Here is a 16,532-nt window from a genome sequence, read left to right as displayed (position 1 = left end):
GCGCAAGGGGGTCGCTTCTACATTTTAAAGGTGATATAAGTGGCCCCGGGCCCTTCCAGTAGTGCGGGCGTCCATATTAGTCTTCCATCAGACGATCTCGAGTAGTCTCCAAGTACGAGCGAAACTAGAAGCGCCATGTTCAGAGTCATGGCGCTACCGAGTACCTGAAGAAGAAAGAATAGCTTCACTACATTATGCCCACCTGCCCGCATGGTCGAGCGAGCGCTTCTTCCGTCCTAGGACGTAGTGGGCGCCTTTCCCCGTTTGTCTATATTGGTGGGGTGAAATTGTGTCAGTGTATGTGACGCCATCGTTCTGGTGGATGGAAGTCAGGTGAAGCCTTTCCTCTTCCTGCATGTTCGGGTCTGTGCCCGGATCGCAGGCTATTTCTGATAGGCCACAAGCGCTTGAGCGGAGTGGATGGGGAATAAAAAGGTTGGTGACGGGATGATTTAGTCTAGCGTCGACTCTGGACTCGGGCGACCACGTCTTTTCCGGTGTTAGCGCGGGATCTGGGTGGTGATGTGACCATCATTGTGTCCAGCTGGGCGGGTTTGAGCTGAATCCCCGAGCTGTGTCCTGCCAGTATCCAGGGATTCGGCAATGCAAAGAATCATACATCATTCACCAGCCACCAATGAGATGTTAGGGAGAACCAAAGGATGGGATTGGGACAGCTGCTCGCTAACTGGAGAAGACGGTCAATATATCTCGCCAGAGTGCGGGTATCACGACAGCACCATCAAATGCACTTTCAACGTTGGTTTTCAATGTCAGGCACCGCAGCGAGAAATGCAACTAGCGTCAACTGAATGCTAACCTCCAAGGATTTCTGCGAAGTATATCAATGGCTATCACTCTATTAGAAACCTTCGAGTTAGAAAAGTTAAAACGACGATCCCAAGATGGTAACACCTGAGCCTCCCTTCCGATTCGAAGCTGTCAAGATACCACACTCTGCCATACTATCGCGTCTATCGAGTATCAGCTCTTCCAATAGTAAGAGATGAGAGTCCCATCCTTGATCGCGGAATCGGAAGAGCCCCGAAGGGGTTCCTTCATCGGCCGTAGGATATTGTGATGGCGAGCATGGAGTATGGGCGACAAAACCAATTAGAAGACTGATGCCATCACACATGCAACGCACTCGAGTCCCTCAAAGCTTACACAAGAGCGTCTGAGTTGGACGGTCCGAGGGTGATGTTGTCATCGTTTCGTCTCCCAACCGTACAAGGCAGAGATTCACGATGGCCGGCTGGAGAATATAAGCAACTCTCATATGCGGAGGGAACTCGTCGTTGAGAGCAAGTATCCGACGCGTTTCCTCGAATGGGGCTCGAATCTGTTTTCCGATGGCCCATATCAGTCGTGGTCTCTGGTCTGTTGAGTGTCCCCTGCTCGACTCATCCAAGTAGCCCCTTCTCAAGAGAAAAGAGGAAAGAGAAAAGAGAAAAGAGACCTTTGAGAGAGGAAAGCTACAATCATCATCCCATGTTTCTGCCCTTCCTACCTTCCTCCCTTCCTCAAGTATGGCTTCAAAAATTCTAGGTTGGCTCCTTTTGACTAATCTTCATCTCATTCTTTGATCTTCTGTGCGTTTTCCCTTCTTCTTCCTCTTCCACACTCGTCAGTCCAGACCATCATCGACTACGACCATCACCTCTGCCAAGTTGGCATCCTTTTCTTATCAATTTTTTTTCCACCATTACCATCATTTCTATCCACTCTCTTTATCAAAATCCAACCATTTCACCAAAGAAGCAGACGTGCTGTCCATTTAAGTGCTGTATAGCATCATCGTTGTGAAAGCCCTGCCTCTTCTATCTTCTAGCCTTGGCAGCTTTTCTACTCAACCTTATCATCACATTCTCTTTTCAAGGCTTGATAGTTCTAGCCCATCATTATACCTTTAGCCATTCCTTATGATGATTGGCATATCTTTCAACAGAAATTCTATCTGATATACGAAACACATCGCCAAGATGAATGCTCACCTGGGATCAGGAGGGCTAACCCAGGGACGGCAGTCACGTAAGTCTAGAGCAGCCTTGTCTCCTCACTCTTCTAACCAGACTTTAGTGAACCAAAACCAGCAATCACTTGAGTCTGATGGTGCAGCTGACCATACATTTATCTCTTCCTCCTCCTCGTCGGAAGGCGTTGTGATGAACCAGAGCATTGAGCTCGGGGGTGGCTTGGGGGAGGCAGTGGCTACTTCCAGCAGTCAGGACCTTTTCGGACACCATCTTCATGTCCCCTCCCTAAACATTGACTTTCCTGGCCAGAATCTAATGAACAATGACCAAGTAAACCAGCAGCATCTTCAAGGTGGCCAGAACCATCGAGGTGGCCAGAGAGCATACCAAGGCCATGAGTACTACTACAATACAAGGGCTCTTTATCCCACAGTCTCACCTAGGCCCCGACTCCAGGTAAACTCGGTTCCCTTAAACCTCTATTTCGCACCCATACTAACGGCGTTGGTAGCTTGAGTCACTCGGGAACTCGTCAACGGCGACGCAGCATTCCAACGCAACCTCGTCGACATCCCAGCAACCTCGTACTGCCATGGTTGCGGGACAGCAGCGCCGCCCATTCGGAGTCGCCGGCAGAATCGGACTACCGGTTCTTGTAGATGGCAGACCTGCCCAAGATTCCGCAGGCCCTAGCCAGCTTCCGGCAGTAGAGGCCCACGATCTAAACCTTCAATCTGAGCAAGGTGGGCAATGCCTTCGTAGAAAGTTGGACTCTATACTAACCTGTCAGGTTTTGTTCCACCCGGTGTCAATCGGGGAGGCCTCCGCAGCTTTCGTGACCTTCCCCGACCCAGCTGTCTTGGCCGTGCTCGATCTCCGCGACGTAGGTGACGCCTTCCGATGAAAAAGAGACACTAAGCTAATAAGTCAGGCCGAGCTACGTATGCCCCCAGTCGGGGTGGCCTACACAACTCTCGCCTCCCTCGCCGTTCCAACTCTCCCGGCGGTGCCCAATCTCAGCAAGGTGGATGGCGTCTTCCTAGAAATCAGATTCTATGCTCTATGCTAACATCCTTGGATTCAGGTCCAGTCTCGGGTGGCTCAAATTTGCGAGGCATCAGCGGCCGCAGCCAGGCCAGCCGGGTCCATCGTGCTGGTGGCCGAGTCGCTAAGCCTACTGCGCGTTCGACGAGGGTCGATTCTCGTGGAAGCCCCATTCGGCAGGACGAGGTAAATCAGGCACATAACCGGGAGTCTGCAACTCTGGGCGGCCGTCAACCAGTCTACTCTCACCCGTTGGGCCCGCCTCAGTGGAACTGGGGTCTTGCGCTCACCAATGCTGGTAAGGAGAATGTCGCTCCTGGAGAGGGAGAAGCTGGTAGCCACCAGTCCATGGGCCCTAGCAACGGCAATTCGCAACATGGCGGTCGGAGCGTGCTGCAGGTCGAGCAGACAGCGACTCAGTGTCCTGACTCGCAGTCAGAGGGAGAGGTCGACGGCCGCGAGAGTCTAGACAGCCAGACCTCCTCACGCATCGTAAACCTGAGTGAAGATGAGAGTTCTGTCGTTAGACGATCAGCAGAAGCTCGAATCCTTTCCCCCGGCCCATTTTCTGCTTTGGGTGTAGAGGGAGGGATCGCCGGCGGCGAGAGTCTAGACAGCCAGACCTCCTCGCGCATCGTCAACCTGAGCGACGGAGAGAGTTCTGTCATTGAACGATCAGCAGAAACCCAGATCCTTTCCCCCAGTCCACTTTCTGCCATGCGTGCAGCGCAGTTGGCCAACATTGCCGGAATGGTCGATCAAGCTAAGCTAGGAACGCCGGGGCAGACTCAGCAGCCTGAAGACAACGCGCCCGAGATTCAACATGAGCAGCAGACTCTCGGAGCTGCCGAGAGCAGGGCTATCGGCTCAACAGATGCTGGCTCCAGCAGAACCAGTATCGGATCACCACTAGCTGGTATTTCAGGTGAAAAGCATGAGGAACTCGCTGACGATAAGTCAGACAACGACGGAACTCGGGAGGGCAACAGCACAGTGATCCATCACCCGCAGCCAATGCCACACGTGAATGCTTCGGCTTCTGGCGGACAGCGCGGCCCCGACAACGGACTCCAAGTGACCCAGTCAGCCGAGGTCCCCCAGATTGACTCGCCCGAGGAGGTTTCGACTATTAAGTCGCGCCTCAAGAAACGTTTCCTTCGCTTCAAGAACAAAGTCCGAGGCATTCGTCTTCTGCCTAAGAAGTCGTGAAGGGTCGACAGAACGAAAGCGCTGAGCTAAAGCTGTTCTAGGTCTATATCAATGAATGGCGGAGATGGGCATTTACTTACCCACGACGAACGAGTGAGATTGATGAACGTATATTGTATTGTTCGCAAAGCATGTCTGGCCATCATGAACGGCAGAGGGAGGGGATGGTTTTTTTTCCTTTTTCGGTTTTTTGGGGGTCAAGTACGCCGGTATACTCCAGCCTTATAGAATCCTGCGAGGGCGGATATGCATTGACGGCCTGATCAAGTGTATATGAGGCACAAGGCGCAAAATGGACATGGCTCGACTTTGTTACACGTACTTCATAGAACCTTTTTTGCAGCGAAGATAAAATGAGAAAGGCTTTCGAACTCATCGCCCGGGTTGTACGAGTGATAGTTATTTGCGTTTCCTGGGACTCTCCCCCATATTATCGTAATCACTGTTGACAGAATCTCGCTGGAGGAGATCCATGGATGCCGATGGGCTGTGGAGGATATTTACTGGGCTTCCAGTCAACAGTCCATGATACAAGCGCGACAGAGGCGCTTGGGAAAATATACATCCAGGCTTGCCCGTTTTGTATGATGATGTTTGTGCTTCTCGTCTCTACTGCATCACGGATGGTTTTTGAGTTAAAAAGGTAATGTTGAGAATTTGGGTTGGTATTAAATCAGTTTCAAACGAGGAAGATGTTGATCTCGTCAATATATAAAGGAGAAAGGTAGATAAATACAGCAACTCGAAATCAGGAAGATGACCAGGTTGGGTATACTGGAAATCTCTGGCACAAAACAATCATAAAAAAACGCACATGTCGTCGTTCCTCCGTCCTTGGCATTGACACCCTCCCCGGACGCCGCCTCGTTCTAGGCAGGGAACTCCATTCCCGGCCTCGTGAACTGCTCACCCTGGGGCCACTCTCCCAAAAAGGCCGGGTCACCACCGATCCGCACATAGACGCCCACGGCGGGGATGCCACCATCAAGGACGAAGAACTGATACCAACCGGGAGGGCAGACGTAGGCGTTAGGAGGCGCCACGACGGTGCAGCTCGTACCGCTGCACGAGACCTGGGGGAAGATGGTCCTTGAACCCATCGAGTTGCCGTGCGTGCTAGAAACTGATCCGAGAAGCGAGACCTCGATGGCGCCATTCTGCGCTGCCGACCCGAGCGTGAAGGTGACGGTCTCGCCGTACGCCCAGTCAATATCCGCGAGGGTGAACGTCGGGCGAGGAAGCCCCTTGTGGAGGTAGGGCGGCACGAAGACCTCGACGCGATACTCCTGGTTGTGAACGCCATCCTGCGGGTCCGAGCCCGAGACGAGCACGCGGCCATCGAGGAGCGTGATGGACTCGGAGTGGTAGAGGCGCGGGACGGTAGTGTTGGCCATGACCGTGATGCGCTTGCCAACGGGCTTCTTGGGGTCGTACAGGAGCGCGTTGAGGTTAGGGTCCGTGGCGAGACCGAAGCCGGCGACTCCGTGCTTGGCGCCGTTCATGATCATGTATGTGCCGTCGGGCAAGGGGGCCATGCAGGGCATGACGCGGGGGGAAGGCATGCGCTCGAGGATCCATTCGGGCTCTGCGGCGTCGGGTTCGATTGAGACGCAGTTGTCCAGCGCGTTGGAAACACCCTCCGTGGAGCCGCCGCAGATTAGGACGCCGAGGTTGTCGGTGTATGGGGCGTGCTGGGGGAGGAGGACCGCGGTACCTTCAAGGGGGTAGGTGCGGCCGCCGTACCTGTCGTTGATGGCGGCGGGGATGTCGGGGAGTGTTCGAATAGTTGCGAACGTATTCTCGTCGAGGATCCGCGCCTCGTTCCAGTAAGAAACGAAGATGCCTCCGCTAGGAAGTACGAAGAGGAACGGGTAAAGATTGTTCGGGTCGGTTCGCTCGAGCCAGTCCATGTAGAGGGGAGGGGTGCCAGTATATGGCAAGATCTCAAGCGTCGGGACAGCCGCGCCGTTCGAACCTTCCTCACCACCAACGATGAGGATAGAACCGTTCGCCATGGTCATGGCTGTCGGGTACCATCGTCCATCTTGAAGCTTCAGCACATCGACGTCCTCTTCCCAGTCATTCGGGCCCTGGACACGAGGCGAGCCGTCGGGAATGTAGAGTCGGACGCCCTCGGTAGACTCGCCCGACCATCCGCCAACATTGAGCTGGCGACCAGCAACGTCTGGTAGGATAACACCGGCGGAGCAGAAGATATCCGTCCTGACGTGCATTTCCTTCCACGCAAGCGCAAAGTTATCAATGGCCGCTAAATCGAGCTCGTAAGCACCCGTGGAGTTCGGCGGGCCGGTTCCAGCTTTCTCTAGGAACGTGACCTTGCCAGTGATGGACTGCATAGTCAGGAGAGGAATAACGACACCTCCGATGAGGAACTCATAGGTTCCAGCTTCGTCGGGGGTCTGCGGGTAGCTGAATTCGTAGAGCGGGTCGCCGCTCCAGAAGTAGGTTGTGATGCGAGAACCGCCACCGCAGATATGCTTAGGATTGCCAGCGCAGACGATGTTGCACTCGCTGTCATCAACAAAAGATGAGCCACTGTCATAGAAATCTCGAGGATCGCCGCAATAGCATTCCTCGCCGTACTCGAGGCCGCCGGCCATGTACCCGAACTCGGCGCACTTGTCCAAGCACTGATTGGCGTCGAGCGTACCGGGGAAGTAGAGCTGCCAGGGGAACGTCCTCTGGTTATTCAGGTTGTCGACGGCGCACCCGACGTATTCCCAGGTGCCGTTCAAGCCCGTCGTCTGGGGTGCAGGAGGGCCAAGTGACTCCAGATCGGCATTCGAGTAGATCGTCATCCTCATAGGTCCGCCACACATTTGACTGGAATCTCCATCACAGGGTGTGTTGCAGGTGGCTTGGTCGGTAGCAAGAACGCCACCGTTGCCAATATAATTGCCACAGAAGCACTGCCTGTGGTACTCAGCTCCGGCAACGGCGTAACCGAGACCAACGCAAGTAGCGACGCAGGACTGAAGTGTCATGTTCGGATCATCGGGGGCCTGGTATTGAAGGATACGGCCATTGGCACCGTCCACCCAGCATCCTCGATCCTCCCAGCCTTCTGGGAACCCGGTCGGTACAGGAACAGAAGAGGTAGTCGTCGAGGACAGAGTAGTTTGAGTTCCCGAGGGAATGGAAGTGCCATTGCGTGCGTAGACTGACAGGCGATTGCCAGCTCCGCAGTATTGCGAAGAGTCACCGAGGCACAGCATGTTGCAGTCAGTGATGGGGGCTGCTACAGAGCCAGTGCTGAACGAGTTCCCACAGAAGCACTCTTGGGCGTACTCGAGACCGAAAAAATCATAGCTGGAACAGAAGGTTGCGCAAGTCTCCACGGTCATGGAACTCCCTCCTAGGAAAGCACCGGTCAGGGCACGCACTCCGGTCCCTTCGGTCATGCATTGATAAAAGGAGAAGTCCCCCACCGCAGGGAGGTGGCTAGGTGTAGCGACCGGCATATCTGAAGTGGTGGCTGACGACGCCTCGACACTAACATCGAACAAAGATATATTAGATCACTTGGAACTGAGACTAAAAGCAAGTTACGACGGGGAAGGATCTGCGGCATCTTGGATCGTAGAAGCTGGGGAATGGATCGGCGTGCAAGGGAGGGAGATCTAATTTATATGGAGACGAAAAGGGATGATGTGGAGGAAAGGACGGAATGTATCCGGGTCACAGGAAGGGTTCCGAAAAGGTAGTGACGGCCTTGGAAAGGGGCTTGGCAGAAAAGAGAGAATGAAGATACTCACGAGACTGTGCCCGTCGGGAGCGGACCGTTTGAGCTATACACGTTCAATCGATTGGGTCCGCCACAGAATTCGAGCGGAAGTCCTGTACACACCATATTGCAGCCATCGGCCGCAGGTGCTCCACCGTTCTGGATACTATTTCCGCAGACTATTGTTGTTTTTGAGAGTCAGTCGATCAGCCCACCTGCAAAGTGGAAGTCTTAGAACGAGGTTTGGTGGGAGGACTCACAGCATTCGCCGCCATACTCAAGACCTGCCAAGGTAAAGCCTGCGGTCTGACATGCCTGCGTGCATAAAGCAACAGTCATAGAATTGTACGGAATAGAGCCGACGCCGTGAGTGAGCGCTCGGCCGGTAGTTCCCTCTCTACCCGTGAGAGGGCGTGTAAGTATCAAGACAAGAAAAGGCTGGATGCCACGTTGGGCCCCTCTAGTTGGTCTCAGGAGCGACTCGGTACTTACGAATAGCATCCAATCGACTCAAAACCGTTTACCCCCGGGTTCGTCTCGGGGCTCTGGATTGTGGGATTGTGAAAGACGGTTAATCTATCGCCTCCACCACATGGCTGGGAAGCGTCACCGCCGCATGGGGTGTTGCAATCCGTTGCGGGGGCTTCCGTGGAAGTGGAGGGCAGGGAGTTGCCACAATCTGAGGAGCGAGTCAGTCGGTGGGGAAGGTTGGGCGTGGCCCACTAAGAAGAGAGAGGAGGCCGGGTTCGACAAGGTCTAGATCGAAGGGAATCCGGATAGACATACAGCATTCGGTGTACCATTGGGTTCCGGCGTAAGCGAAGCCCTGGGACTCACAGTAGGCAGCGCATGCCTCGTTCGTCATCTGAGGGTCTGCGGTGTTTGCGCCATTGAGAGCTCGTCCGGGAATTTCCCTAAGAGATCGCGGAGTGATTAGAACAGACTCTCTTCCCCGCGTCCGAAATTTTCGTATTTCAATGTCATCTCAGTGGCGTACCGGGAGCAGCCTTGGTAAACCCATCCTCCTGGAATTGTAGCCGGGGGCGTTAGGTCCCGGCCTTGGATAGATGCCCCAACGAGAGTGAGGGACGTGGTAAAAACGAGCGAAACGACGGCCTGAAAGTTGCTCATCCTGACGATCATTCCTTGGCAAACAAGGCCAGAGGGCCAAGAAGCAAAAAGCAACGAGTGGAGAGAGAGTTACAATCGTCTAGGCGTAAGGAAGGAATGGCCATGCATGGCATCAAGCGATGGGGACAGAGGCGGCTACATATATATCCGGATGGACTTGTAAGTGAAGTGAAAGACCTGCAAGACCCTTAGCCTCACACCCTGGCCCCTAGGGCGAGGGCCCATAGGCTGGCACTACCGGGTCCCATGTGTGATATCATGGAAACAGGACGAAATTGGGACCTGTGGGTGGCGGGTCTACGAAGTGTGAAGGGAGGGAAGAGGGGGTGGGACAGAGAAGAATAATCCACCACAACCGTCCAGCCAAGCATACTATCCCATACTTACTGACTGGAGGCCGACGAGAAGGACACGGACAGAAGCGCCCGAATCATCAAATGCCTGATCCAGGGATATGGGCAATCAACGGCCTCGACCAGCGTTCGATCCATGTTTCTTCTCGTATCTTGAACATGCATAGACGACAGTTTCTTGGTATTGTCAATGAGATACGTGTAGAAAGCAGGCATCCCATGCGGTGGCTGCCAATGGCAAGGCCCCGTAACCCAAAGAGCAGCGTTCATTCGCCGCCTCCCGAAAGCCACGCTGCATTACCCCCATTGCCATGGCCAATTTCCCCGTAGTTAGGCGTTCGGTGTTCGCTCCGTGGAGTTCCCTTTTCCTTATTGGGCAACACAGCTGCCTACGGACAGGCTTTTCAGCCCAGCGCCGAGAGAACCAGAGTCTAGCCCGCGCGTGTGTGGAACCTCACTTGCTGGTTGACTGCCCTGAAGAATGCACCAAGTCAGGGGCATGAGCAGGGAATGCATGTCCAGTCCAAGAACGTCTAGGTCGCAGAAGAGGCCGAGCCGAGCAGTGCATAGTCGACTCCGGCGTACAAAGGTACGCGTCTACCCTCGTACGATAGCGTTGACCAATTCCTAGTCCTGCAGGTTCCTGCGTGTGTGCGGAGCGAGATAAAAACAACTTTGGATGGAAAAAGGGTCTGTGATTGGCGAATTAACTTGCCCAGAAGTGCAGAAATGCGGTGGTCGAGCGCCGTTCTTAAAAACTCCTATCAGCTCAAGCGCCACCAGCCAGAAAGGGCTAATTATGTGCAGTTTTGGTGTGTGCTGCTGCGCAAGATCCTCCACCTGCAAGCAGGCAATAATATCGTATTCCCACATTACGAAGAAGGAGCGAAGAACTATCTTGTACTTCGTAGACAGACTCCATACTTCGTAGGCGTCGAATGTGGCCAGGAAAAGTAATCATGGATGGAAAGCTCGTTCGCGCCCCCATCCAGATCTCCTTGTCCGACGCAATACTGCACAGAGTCGCCAAACGGGCCGAGATTTCCATATCTAGCATCACTTTCCCAAACCACTTCTTGATGGTTACATATCCGGCAACAGTCTCTCATGGCGGGTCTGGCTAGGTAGGGAGAAGTTGAACTGAATCGAGGAAGTCAGTGCCCCAATAATTTACCGCAAAACTTGGTTATGTTGGGGTTCGGCCGGGGAGTATTCTCAAAACAGGAGAGGTGATGGTCTGTTTCGCTCCTTTGCGCATAGTGTATGTACATATAATGGTCAAGGATCATGAGCTGGCGATGTCACGAAGGCAGGGCTTTATTTTCGGTATCTTCCGCCACCAGGAAGGATGGCCTGCCCCAATGCTTCCGTGCCGAGTGCTACGACGAAGTAAGCCTAAAGCCAAAAATCCGAACCCTAGTCCGGCGTTATCAATAATACTTGTCGGCTGTTCCAAGAAAGTCCCCGAAAGAGAGGTGATAGTGGTTGGCCTAGGATGTGGAGATTGCTTGATGGCATTGGCCCTCCAGGTTGCATTTGATGGCTCCAGAAAGTATGAAGTATGAAGGAAGAGTCCAGATGCCATGCAGCCAGCCAGGCTCAGACCGAGGTATTCCTACCCCAGAATTACTTGTCCACGAGGACCAGGCTTGACTCGTGAGCAGGCGAACGGGAAATCAAATCATAGAGGCTTTCGATTTGACGTTGAGTTGACTTGATAGTTAACACCCCAAAATTTTCGTGAAGAACGTGGTGCACTTGTTGGCGAGATTGGCCAAGGATTGGAGGAGCTCCCTATCTGGTAACGATCACAGACTTGGTAGCTGCAAGCATTTCCAGGAACAGGAAAGGGAACCTTGGCTCGGATTCTGTGCCCGAGGTTATCGACAAGGTTCCAAGATAGAAGATGCATCTTGCATCTCAATATAGATAGTAGTGTCTCCTTGGCGGCGGTACACGTTTGCTAATTTTATCCTCGTAGATAAACCACAATCCAACATCTACTTCGTACCTCATTTGAGTTCTTTGATCAACTCAACTTTTCCATTCTCAGGGCCTACTTAATATCCAACAGGCACACGATAACCCGGATTAGGCGTCTCATGCTACACAATATCTCGGATCATACTTGTACTGGTACACTAATACGACTTGAATAAGTTTTGAAGGCTAGCCTGCCTACAGCGCGGGCGCTCCCGCGGTGTCATGGTGTCATCGGACAGGCTTAGATACTGTAGGTGTTCTACGGAGTATGCCTATGAAGTACTTGCATTTTATCAACAGAATACGAAGTGCAACCCAACGTGAATACGCTACTTGTCGACTCGCCGAGAGGGGCGGTCTGCAGTTATGCATGACCAAACGACGGTGGGACTGAGTAAGTAATAATTACCTGTACATTGCTGTTGGAGCTGCTTGAACATGCGTGGCTTTCCAATATTGTGCTGCGAGTTCATGTACGAAGTAGTGCTGCGAGTAGTGGGAAGCCCAGGTCTCGTCCCCATGAGCGAGGCCATTTATTAATAAGTCGAACCGTGTTGGTAAGGCGAGTCTCTGTCAAGGTCCAAGGAAGAATTTTTGTTTGAGGATATCCCGTCCACCTTGGCCGACGTCCGTATCCTCAGAGGCTCATTTCCACATATTGGCACCGGTGATACGCAAGGTCTTGAGATGATAAGTTGACAGGGGAGTGAACCAACATTGAGCTTGGGCTGCGTCGTTCTTTGACAGTGGGGCAGAAAACTGCAACGTTCAAATCTGCATCTCCGTCCTCAGCTCGCCCAAAAGTCCGGCTTTTCCTGTCCTGGCCAAGACTGCCAAGCTCTCGTATTGAGGGAGGTAGCAGCGAGGAACAAGGGGACCCGAAAAGAAGAGGAGGAAAAAGAGGGAGCGGGAAAAGGAATTCATGTCCTTCCTGGATTATTTATGGCATCTCATAATTGGCCTTCGAGAATGAAGCAGAGCAACGAAAGAAGGGGAAAAAAAAAAAAAGCAACAATTGAGGTTGGCATGAACAATCACGTGGTTTGCCACACGATCTTGTCGAAGACGAAGTCTGATTGAGCACAGGATTCCAGCATTGGACTTGGTGGGCTTTGAGCCCTGGGATTAATACACAGGTCCTTTGCAAAAAATCATCACGACTCCATAGGAAGGAGGCATCCATCGCATTTTAATGAAGCTCACACAAACAGATCTTGTAGCATGGCATTGGGAGATGTATTACCATGTGAAGTCGTGGGGGGATGATATACCTTGGCGCGTTGATTGGCAGACGAAGCCTCGCTTGCTTTAATCTTCACGTCCACCTCTGGAAGATCAACCAGAAAGTTAAGTCGAGTTCTCTCGTAATATGATTCTCGTCTCTCGATTTCGAATTTCATCAAGACGGTGGGCGCACTACCTGGAAGGCCCCATGTACCTTCGTACTGTCCAGCTAGATTACGGAGGGGGGTTATTTTCAATCCTCCTCAAAATAAACAATGAAGCCTCGAACTCCTGAATACCCTTAAAAAGTGGGGGGCGTCGGGAAGAGCCCCGGACCGGGAGTGATCAATCAAGTGGATTCCGGAGAAGGACCGCCGATTTTCTGGAACTGGAGTGGCAAATTTACGGGGGTTGACCGGGTTGACCGGGATGACCCAGCTGCCTGGCTGGTGGAATTTAGGGCTCCAAGTCGGACCCGGAAGTCTACTCGGCCGGAAGCGAACCGCATAAAAACAAGGCGAAATTCGAGAGCAGAAGACCTATAGTCATGCTCGAATATCCTGCTCCTTTCGCTGGCATTAATCGTATTGAATGGAGTTGCGTCTTGAAGTCTGCGAAGTAGTCCTCTCTCCGACTTTATCTTCTAAGATGCTGGGGAGAGAAACACTGCCACGACAGCGTTCCGTCGTTGCAGGGGCAGTGAAGAACGGAAAAAAAAAGAAAAAATCATCCATGCATTGTTCTCAATCCTATGACTCAAAGTCGGTATATTTTTTTTCTCTAGTTCGTATTTCAAGAGTGATTAGGCATAGCCGAACAGCTTTCAATTGGGGGCGATGTTGACCATCACTATGACTCATCTCGCAACGCCTTCTGTTACAGACTCACTTAGAAAGCATCAACGAAGGCAGCTCTTGATGGCAAAGTAAGATGGTGGATCAAATAGCGGGAAGTTGATCGGGTAATATCGCCGCCTGGTTTCTCGATCCCCCTCGTACCTTGTCGAATCTTCTGACACAATCATTTTCCCTCGCTTCATCTCGAGATGCTGATAGCATTTCAATCTGTGATACCACCCATCAGTCAATACCAGTGATGTTTTTGTTAGGGATCAATGTTATGGCGAGCCTCTAGTGTTGAGTAAGTAGTATTATTATTGTTACCATCGGCCTCAGCCGAGAACGATCAATTGATGATAGAATTGATCCATTGTGCGATGCAGGATCTTAAACCCCAGAAAATACGCCCGCGCTCTTTTCCCCTTGCCCTGAAACGGACTAGCCATGGTCTGAAGCTTTGCCGAGATGCCATCTATAGAGTCGGTGTCAATGATGTGATTAAAATGAAAGACTCGGATAGATCTGCAGTTGTGGTCAAGGTCTAAGTCCAAAGCCGAATGCTGCCTAAAAATATCGATCCATCCATTCCATTGATCCATTGTCAAACCCTGAGGCAGGGTCATGTTCAGTGCGTCATAAGACAATTTTAGGGCATTTGCCATTGTAACCAGGGCTTGAACGGGCTTCCCCAGGCACATCAATCCAGATGTACTCATGTACCCAATTGCTCATAATGAGCTTGCATCGTTTAGCTTGAGCCTGCCTGATCTGAGCCTCCACCAGCGCCTCAGATTATAAATGACATTTTAATTGTCGCCTTTGCCGCCACACGTTCCAACGACATCAACACAACTTCTGCTGTTGACCCTCACAGTTCTGGCATCAAAGTTGTTTTTAAGCCCTCTATTTCCAACTCACAATAGTCCATTGCCGTTCTGTGAGTTGTACATTCATACCCGCCAGCCCATCGTTGAAAACGCCACTGAGCGACAACCCATCACCACATTCCCCCAAACCACAAACGAAAAATTTATATATTCATCATTGCGCCAGATCGACAGCCCATCAAGCCAAGTATCACCACAGCCATGGTCGAGGGCGACCCTCAACCAGCCCCACGTTCTCATCAGCCTACAGGCGGAGGAACCCAATCCTCACAAAGCCGTGGCAATTCCAGGTCAGAGCATCCTCGACGCGGTCGCCCACATAGGAGAGGAGGACGCGGAGCCGCCACCCAGACCACCACAGCCTCATCGACTCAGTCGGGAGATGGCCAACATGGCCAAAGCCGGAATCCAGAGCAACCTCAACCTCCGTCCTCGACTAGAGGCGGCGGTGGTCAGAGAGGAGGAAGAGGAGGACGAGGTAGAGGTAGACGACGACCCACAGGACCGGGAACCTTTCGTGGTGGAGCGTCCATCCCCGGCACGAGGAGGACCTTCGGTGGCCACTTGACTGGAGATGCAGTCGATTCTTCCTCTGCCAGTAGCATCACTGGTGACCTCAATGCCGCAGCCCTAGAGTTTGTGCCTGGTCGACCAGGAAACGCCCACCAGACGTGAGTTTTAAGTTTCTGCTTGATTTTTCCTTACCTTTTGTGCTCACGTAATTTACAGTCGCCCGAGACAAACACCGAGGCCAGCGTCTAGGCCGAAGCAACCAGAAGGTCCTCTCGCTCCAAAGAGTGAAGCGCCTGATCTTCCAACCCGCATTCATGAAGACATCGCCAATCTTCAGTATGAATGTGTTATCTGCACCAGTGAGGTCATCAAGGAGTCTCAAGTATGGTCTTGCAATATATGCTGGACTGTAGTGCACTTGCCTTGTGTTAAGAAATGGCATGCCAATGAGACAAAGAAGGATGAGGAGAATCATTCTTTGTGGAGGTGTCCAGGATGCAACTCCCCACTGCACGATCCGCCTGGTCCTTATCACTGCTGGTGTGGAAAGGAGTTCTACCCCAAGCCTATCGCAGGCTTGCCCCCTCATTCTTGTGGCCAAACCTGCTCCAAGGCTCGTGCAACTTGCCCTCACCCTTGCCCACTTGAGTGCCATGCGGGCCCCTGTCCGCCCTGCGACTTGATGGGCCCCAGCCAGCCCTGTTTTTGCGGTAAACAGTCTATCACCAGACGATGCCGGGAAACAGATTATGTCAACGGTTGGAGCTGCAATGGGCCCTGTGGTGACCTTCTCCCCTGCGGTGAGCATGTGTGCACTAGGACGTGCCATGCGGGACTATGCGGGGCATGCGAGGTCCCTGTGCTCTCGAGATGCTACTGCGGCAAGTCTGTGAAGGAGATCCCCTGTGAAGAACGTGGGGATATCGAAGAGTCACTCAACTACGGCCAGGTACCAACCGAGGGACCTGATGAGGTAGCCGTGCCGAAGGATTCGTTCTTCTCCGGCTGCTTCCAGTGTGATCAAACCTGCAGTCGAGCGTACGACTGTGGAAAACATCGGTGCGACAAGCCGTGTCACCCTCAAGACCAATCCCCCTCTCACTGTCCCCGGTCCCCAGACATTGTCACCCACTGCTTCTGCGGTAAGACTCCATTGGATGAATTACTGGAGATCCCGAGACAGTCCTGCGAGGATGAAATCCCCCATTGCGCCAAGGAATGCGGTCGTCTTCTCGACTGCGGTCACCGGTGCAAGAACACATGCCACACAGGCCAGTGTGGACCATGTCTCGAGGTTGTCGATGTTCCATGCCGTTGCGGCCGCACTTCGACTCAAATGAAATGTGCGAAGGCATCTTCGGAACCCGCCCCCGAGTGTTCCAGGCCTTGTCAGGCCCAGCTGTCCTGTGGTAGGCATCAATGTCAAGAGCGTTGCTGCCCCGGAGACAGGAAGGCCAGAGACCGACAAGCGGCCCGGCGGAAGCACAAGCTTACTGTGGCTGAAGAAGACATTGAAGATGAACACATTTGTACTCGGACGTGCGGTCGCAAGCTCAAATGCGGGACCCACAATTGCCAGCAATTGTGCCACAAGGGTCCTTGCCCTAGCTGCCTTGAGGCCGTCTTTG

General features: G+C 52.8%; 3 protein-coding genes across 3 annotated transcripts; 2 read left to right on the top strand and 1 right to left on the bottom strand.

The window, feature by feature from the left end:
• Positions 1 to 1,982: 1,982 nt before the first annotated feature.
• On the top strand, positions 1,983 to 4,229 carry SAPIO_CDS3447 (uncharacterized protein; the record flags this gene model as incomplete). The annotated part of the gene is made up of 6 exons (XM_016786236.1): positions 1,983 to 2,031; positions 2,080 to 2,408; positions 2,488 to 2,625; positions 2,767 to 2,859; positions 2,908 to 2,917; positions 3,061 to 4,229. The coding sequence occupies 6 exons, from the start codon at positions 1,983 to 1,985 to the stop codon at positions 4,227 to 4,229; spliced, it is 1,788 nt and encodes a 595-aa protein (XP_016644242.1).
• Positions 4,230 to 5,098: 869 nt separating this feature from the next.
• SAPIO_CDS3446 (Uncharacterized protein) lies at positions 5,099 to 9,105 on the bottom strand (the record flags this gene model as incomplete). Its single annotated transcript, XM_016786235.1, has 6 exons — positions 5,099 to 7,742; positions 8,006 to 8,153; positions 8,235 to 8,371; positions 8,467 to 8,653; positions 8,761 to 8,888; positions 8,972 to 9,105. 6 exons carry the CDS (start codon positions 9,103 to 9,105, stop codon positions 5,099 to 5,101), a joined length of 3,378 nt encoding a protein of 1,125 aa, XP_016644241.1.
• A 5,487-nt stretch (positions 9,106 to 14,592) lies between these two features.
• On the top strand, positions 14,593 to 14,959 carry SAPIO_CDS3445 (uncharacterized protein; the record flags this gene model as incomplete). Its single annotated transcript, XM_016786234.1, has 2 exons — positions 14,593 to 14,623; positions 14,682 to 14,959. 2 exons carry the CDS (start codon positions 14,593 to 14,595, stop codon positions 14,957 to 14,959), a joined length of 309 nt encoding a protein of 102 aa, XP_016644240.1.
• Between the last annotated feature and the right edge of the window lie 1,573 nt (positions 14,960 to 16,532).

Source organism: Scedosporium apiospermum (genome assembly GCF_000732125.1).
Source record: "Scedosporium apiospermum strain IHEM 14462 chromosome Unknown SEQ_SAPIO_0088, whole genome shotgun sequence".
NCBI classification, from domain to species: Eukaryota; Fungi; Ascomycota; class Sordariomycetes; order Microascales; family Microascaceae; genus Scedosporium; species Scedosporium apiospermum.
Note: the sequence above shows the minus strand (reverse complement) of the source record. Positions and strands in the feature narration are given on the sequence as shown.